At 33.4% G+C, this 7,353-nt stretch overlaps 1 protein-coding gene across 1 annotated transcript; it reads right to left on the reverse strand.

Moving 5' to 3' along the window:
- Positions 1-457: 457 nt before the first annotated feature.
- Positions 458-1,759, reverse strand: LOC130446866 (craniofacial development protein 2-like). Its single transcript, XM_056783373.1, has one exon. The coding sequence runs from the start codon at positions 1,757-1,759 to the stop codon at positions 458-460; it is 1,302 nt and encodes a 433-aa protein (XP_056639351.1).
- Between the last annotated feature and the right edge of the window lie 5,594 nt (positions 1,760-7,353).

Below are 7,353 nucleotides of genomic sequence, written 5' to 3' on the forward strand. Positions count from 1 at the left end.
CTTCGCTCATGCCGCTACTTGAGATTTCTTCTGCAATAATTTTTGTTAGTAATTTTGAAGTCGTGCTTAGGAGGCTGATCCCTCTATAATTATTTGGATCTTTCTTTTCCCCTTTTTTAAAGACGGGGATCGTTATGCTTATTTTCCATTCCTCTGGTACTTTTCTCTGGTCGTATATCTTGTTGAACATGACATGCATTTGGTCTATTAATTCATTGCCATCATATTTAAGAAGCTTGTTATTAATGTTATCCAGCCCTGGTGATTTCCTATTTTTCATCTTGCGCATTGTTGCTTCAATTTTGTCTTTTGATATTAATTGTTGTTGGATGTCTTCTCCTTCCTCAGATATATTTTCTTGTTTCTGTTCTGTGGATTGGCTTGTTATTATGTCACCGTAGAGTTCATGGAAATACCTTTCCCATTCTTTTAACGTTATTGTTTTCGTGTGGATGTATTAATTGATTGGTCTTTTGATGTTCCTTATCATATTCCAGATCTTTTTTTCTCCCCCATATAAGTCGTTTTCCATGTCTGATGAGTATTTCTCCCAGAATTGTCTCTTAATCGTTTGTATTTCCATATTTGTCCTATTCCTCACGACTTTGTAATCAGCATATGTAATTGTTTGACTTCTATATTGAAGATATGCTTTCCTTTTTTCTTCCGCAAGTGATTTGATTTCGTTTGTGAACCATGGTTTCGTGTTGGGCTTTCCGTTTAGTTTCACCTTTCGTTTGCCTAATGCCTCTTCTGCAGCTGTCCTTATATTAGTACTTAATCTTTTCCGTGCTAGTTCTACAGTATCATCTTTCAAGATCTTGTTTTCATTTATTGCCTTCCTTAGTCTTTGCTGGTAGAGGTATTTTGTGGTATCATCGCTAAGGCTTTCTATGTTCAGCTTTTCTGTCACTTTCGGTTTGTTCTGGGTTTTCCATTGTACGCAGTTCCGCATTATAGCTAGCACCATATGGTGGTTAGTCCCTGTGTTTACTGAGGTTAATGTTCTGACATCTAATATTTTTGAGGGATGAATATTTCTGTTTGTAATAATGTAGTCTATAATCGATTTATGTCCTCTTGTGTTCTCGAACGTATACTTGTGCTGTTGTTTATGGGGATAAAACGTGTTGTTAATGCGTAGTTCATTATGTGCACAGAATTGTATGAGTTGTTCTCCATTGCTGTTGAGTGTTTTTTCGTTAAACCGATTCTTAATTCCACTAATAACCTCGTTACCAATCCTTCCATTAAAATCTCCCAGTATCATAATTTCGTCTTGCTTCGGTATCTTATCCATGGTGATCTGCAGTTCATCATAGAATGAGTCTGTTTCTTCTTGACTTTTACTCGTATCAGGAGCATACACGCTTAATATATGGGTTTTAGTTGTTTCTGTAAATTTAAACGTGGTTTGTAGCAGTCTGTCGCTTATATACTTTATGTTTTTGTCGTATTTCTCGTGCACTAATAGGCCTACTCCCGATGCTGCTCTTTCATCTTTTGGTTTCCCATTATATATCAATGTATACTCCGCGATTCTAAAGTTGCCAGCTCCTTTCTTTTTCGTCTCAGACAAGGCACATATGTCTATTTTATGTTTCTTAAGCTCTATTATGGTTTGTTGGTCTTTGTTAGCAATTGATGTAACATTCCAGGTGGCTATTCGCAATTGTTGTCGCTTCCAAAATCGTTTTTTCCTTAACTTTGCCGGGTCGTTATAAGTTTTATCAGTCCTATCCGAGGCTACTTTCTTCATTCTCTGAGCAAATGGCTGTTTTACATGAGGTAGGTAGCTAGCCTTGCTTTACAACCCTCCTCTTTTATCCGGGCTTGGGACCGGCAGCATGGTCGTTGAGCTACTCAATCCGCCCAACGGCCATACTGGCAGAGTTTCATATTAGAATATATGTATTATCTAAACCAAATAAATAGCTAAATAATAAAGTTAATTTAACGAGATTCTGTTTTGTTAATCGTTTCATTATTTTAATACTACTAATTTCATTATCACGGTGCATTATTTAAAGCATTACTATACAGTTGTTTTCAAATCAGCGCGTAAAATTCAAGCCAATACCCTCTATAATCAGCGCCACCTATTTACCCATCAAAAATCAGCTCACATTTTTTAACCCAGAGACGTTCCTCCTTCTCTACACTCCATAGACTGACTCTTGATCTATTCGCTATGAGGGAAGGCATGGTAGGGGAAATTAAATCGACTGAAGCGTTAGCAGTGGTCACTTTGAGCATTACGGGAGGCTATTATACATGAAATCCTGTTTTTATAATAATATCCATGTTTGGTTCAACTAAAAATAACAAAATTAATTAATTGAGCAAATATTTACTTATTCCATTGAAAAAACTGTTTAATAGTTTCTTTTTTGATTTAAATATTTTCCTAATTATTATTACGTGACTTTGACATAAATTTGAAGCAACTTAACCTTATATACGTTTCCTGCATTCTGTTATTCTATTTTATCATTATACTTACTTGCTCTAACATGCTCTAACAGCCTCCCGTAGTTCATATTTACTGTGGCGCTGCAGTCACACTCGGAGCGAATAAGGTGCGCCGTCCTTATCAATTAAAAATTTGAATAAGAAGCAAATTAATATTTCATCTAGTACTGAACCAGAAAAGCAATGAATGCAATTTAGGTAATGATTCTGATTTGACTTTTGCTACGCTAACATTACCTGACATTAGAAGCGATGTCGAAGACGAGAATTTTGATTTGGAAAGTGAAGATAATTATTATAAACCATATAAACCTTAAGAATGCGAAGAAGTACCGACAAGAGAATCAAGAAAGACTATTTAGAACACTGTGTGCGTGTTTATGCTATCTTAAATACTTATCCTATTGCATACAAAAGCTGTAATTAATTATATTTATGATTGTTAGAGTCACATCGATACATAAATAAGGGTAAGTAATTTGATAAGTTGATGAAACAAGTGTCTAAGGTAGTAAGACGAAGTTGAATAGGTAGATTTATGATGTTTCACAGTCACTTGATTATAAGTCAGAAATTAGGTAATCCGAGACGATACTTAAATGGAGCATGATATAAAAGACATATTGTATGACTTAATATATGATTAAGAGATCTTAAATGTTCCCATCAGGAGTGGCGAGATAATTCGCTAAATATGTGGGAGATATTATGTATTGCTGTCATTATAAGTGTCAATAATATTTCGCAAAAGATCAGCAAGAAGGAATTTCGTCAAAGTTCCTTAAACTAAAATCTCAAGAGTAATGGAATTTTATAATAAAACGGTGTTTGCCAAGAAATGTTTCTCTCCACTCCTAATATCTCTAGTAGGACAGTTAGAACAGCAGTCAGTAAGCTTTCTGATACTAGCATTAAACCAGACTTGCATTCTAGAAAATTCCTGCTTAAAAAATACCTTGTAGTAGGCGATATTCTTCTATTTAATTTTAGTGAGATTGTCGTCGAAGAAAAAACTTAATTAACATGCAGAATAGCTTTCAATAATCAACTTTATCCAAAGAGAACGTGCAAAAGTTTTTATTTTTCTCTCACTTAACAAATCGATTCCTGTAATTTCCTCACGCTATTGTCGAAGCACAACCAAAAGAAATTCAAGATTCACTTCAAGAAATGTACGATTTACATTGGAAACCAAAAAGGGATCATAAAAAACAAAAAAAAATGATCCAAAGTAAATAACAGCTTTGTTAACAGCTTTATTTCTTATGCAATAGATGTGACAGATCCCACCCTAATATTTTGTAAAGAAAAACTTTCCAATCTATTTTTATTTAAAATATTTCCACAAGGGCTTCCAGCGGGTTAAGGGATAATGTTGACGAGCTTTTGTACATAGAAAATAAAATAAACTTCAAAGCTTGCTCCAGCTATGTAATCACCTGTGTTCTTCTACAGCTTACCATCCATTTTAAGAAACTTAGAGCTCTACCAAAGAAGTCTATTTAAGTTCTTCAAATGACGAATATACTATTTGACTGAACTAATTTTGGGTTTAGTTTAATAAGTTAAGTAAGCTTAATAGAGAGTGCTAAGTTCAAAACTCGCAAAGTCAGGTTCAAAAATTTCTTGAGTGAAAAGTTCTAATAGCCCTAAAAGCCACATAATAGCATTTTCATAGCAAAAACATGATTTTTTGTACGATAAAATATTTTGCAATACATTTGAGATTATTATAGTTGAGTTAAAACCTTTGGAATTTGAATAATATTTTCATAATGAAATAAAACAAAATTTTTAAATGCAGTTTACTCAAGACATAGATTATTATAACCTTTCACCACTAAGGTGACGAGAAATCATTTCCAAAATCAGGGACAAGATTCAATAGGTAAAAAAAATTTTGATCACAGTATAGAATTAATAATTTTCTATCGAAACCAAAATATCAGATCAAAACGACATTAATTATAAGTATTTTGAGTTATTAAAATAATCAATTTTGTCATAATAATATTCATGAAATATAATCCCCTGTTGTTGAAGGTATTTTGTACACTTCATTCTTAGTGTGACCCCATAAAAATGAGTCCATCGTATTGAAATTTGGTAGCCACTGTTGTGGGAAAAAAAGTTCATTCAGTTCACCAATAATTAATTAACTAGCATGAGCGAACGTCTTCGAAAAATAAAACTAAAGTAAATGTTCGAAATGAAATTAAAAACCAAGATTTCAGTATTTTCTAGTTTCTACAAAAACCGTTAGTTTGAGATATGAAATATTAATTTACTAATGAAGTTCCCTCAATTTGAAGCGTAGAATCCAATGGTAAAGAGAAAAATGGGGGTTTCCAATTGAAAAAATTAAGTTTTCGAAGTTTTTAGATAGCGAAATTCGGCACCATTTTCTAAACACCCTATATAAATGTTTGTCAAGGTGTTAACAGATTTTGAAAGCTGCAAGTGTTATTTCCCAGAATCCCAAAAATATTACACTTAACTCACTTAAACTTAGAAATATAATTTTTTTAGTGGAGGGCTGTATGTGTCCAACAAGCTCATGCTGTCAGTTTGGCAGGATTACAAAGGTGTTGTGTTTTTTGAGATACTTCCTGGAACCAAATGATCAGTTCTGATGTTTGAGGTCAACAATTGATGAAACTGGATGAAGCAATCAAAGAAAAACGGACAAAATTGTCAAATCGAAAAGGCTTAGGCCTCCATAATAATACATTTTTCACACATCTCGTGGGAAACTATTGGAGCTTTCCTGAGAAGTGATTACACATCCCCATAAAGTCCTGATCTGGCACTATCTGATTACCATTTATTTCGAAGTTTACAGATTTTTTTTAATGATGAAACTCTCACAAATGACCTTCAATCGCACCTGGTTCAGTTTGTAGCTGAAATTTTAAGAGCGCGGAATCATGAAGCTTATAGAAAGATGTCAAAAGCATTAAAGCTGTCTTGAGGTATTTTGAATTTTCTGCCCTCAGAATTAGTTTTAAAAACATTATCGTATATTATAGTTGGTTGAGATCAAAGTGAATATTAAAATCCTCTTACCTCCGCAAAAGACCCAACACCTGTTATAACAATAGACATATTAAGTATATTGAATTCATTGTAAAACAAATACATCCATACTAAAATAAAATTAATTGTGGCGAACAGGGCAGATAAAAGTGCTACGATTCTGTCAAACTTATTTTGTTTTCTAAGAAAACCGATCTTATTCAATATTACTAGTAATGTTTTCAACAATTTTGATTCCATTTCAACAATTAATTGACAAAGATCGTAGTTAATTAGAATATCGTGATGTCCTGGATGGAAATATTTAGTTTATATACGTACTCTTGATCGTGACGTAATTTTAAATGAAATATTAATATTATCAAACATGTACTTATTTTAGAATATTCAACTGCGCCAAATTGTGATCTATATAACTCGTAATTTACAGATGGGTATGTACGAGGATATATTGAAAAATTCTTAGCCTACTATAGAACCAAACAAAATTTCAATGTCAAAATATTTTATTACTCAACATATTCTCCTCTTAATTGGATACATTTATTACAGCGAACCTACAACGTCTCTAGACCTTTCGAAAAGAAATGATTCTTCTTGCTCTGCAAACCAGACCTCCACAGCTTTTATTACCTCCTCGTTGGAAGAAAATTTACGACCTTTTAAACCTTTTTTCAGTTGAGGAAAGAGATTATAGTCGGACGAAGCTAAATCTGGTGAATAAGGGTGATTTTCTAGTATTTCAAGCCCTAAATCACGAATTTTTTGAATGGCAACATGAGATTTATGTGCAATGGCGTTGTCCTGCAAAAAAAAACACCTTTAGATAACTTTCCGCGTCTTTTCTCTTTAATTTTTTCTCCAGTTATCGTTTTACCCTTATCCAAAAAATCGATAATTATTACTCCATGGCAATCCCAAAAAACTGAGGCAGGAACTTTTCCAGAAGATTTTTGAACAAGAAACTTCTTAGATCTTGGAGAACCAGAGTATCGCCATTCCATCGATTGTTGCTTTGTTTCTGGATCGTAGAAATGTACCCAAGTCTCATCCATAGTAACAATTCTGTTTAAGAAGTCTACATCGTTCTCAAATCGAGCACAGATGGAACGCGATGCTTCTACCCTTACACGTTTTTGGTCAACATCCAAACATTTGGGGATCCATTTTGCAGCAATTTTTCTCATGTCCAAATTGACCTGAACTATTTGATGAACGCTTTCCTATGAAATATTCAGTGCTCCAGATATCCGCTTTAGCCCAATTCGACGGTCTGATAAAATCAGTCATGAACTGCATCGCTATTTTCTGGGACTGGACAGAAACTGGCCTTCCCGATCGGTCATCATCGTTTTTTATATTATATTATCTACTTACCTCTTAACAGTCTTAACCCTTTGAGTACCATGAGGTACTCAATGATGGTTCGATACTCCAATTTTTCGATTTTCACAATTTCGGTGGACATCTTTTTTCTTTTAATTTATTGCGTATCTCTGGTTTACTTTTTTGACGTCAAACTTTACACTGATACTTCTAATAAATTATTGTTCTTTGCTATGATAACGCAATATTTTGTTTATTCATGGAACTGGTCTAGGCTAACTAGATATCAATACATCCTCGTATACGTAAATATACATATTTGAATGCTGATCAATTATTCTGACAATATCTATTATTACACAAGAAACGCTCATTTACTGCAACTTAAATAATAAATAGATCAAAGTTTCATGCATATTTTGAATAATAATGTATGAAAACTAAAACACCATGTTCTATGTATATCATATGAGAATGCTCTCCAAAGCGGTTGGAATAAAATTACAGTGATCTACAAAA

This window comes from Diorhabda sublineata, chromosome 7, assembly GCF_026230105.1.
Source record: "Diorhabda sublineata isolate icDioSubl1.1 chromosome 7, icDioSubl1.1, whole genome shotgun sequence".
Taxonomy (NCBI): domain Eukaryota; kingdom Metazoa; phylum Arthropoda; class Insecta; order Coleoptera; family Chrysomelidae; genus Diorhabda; species Diorhabda sublineata.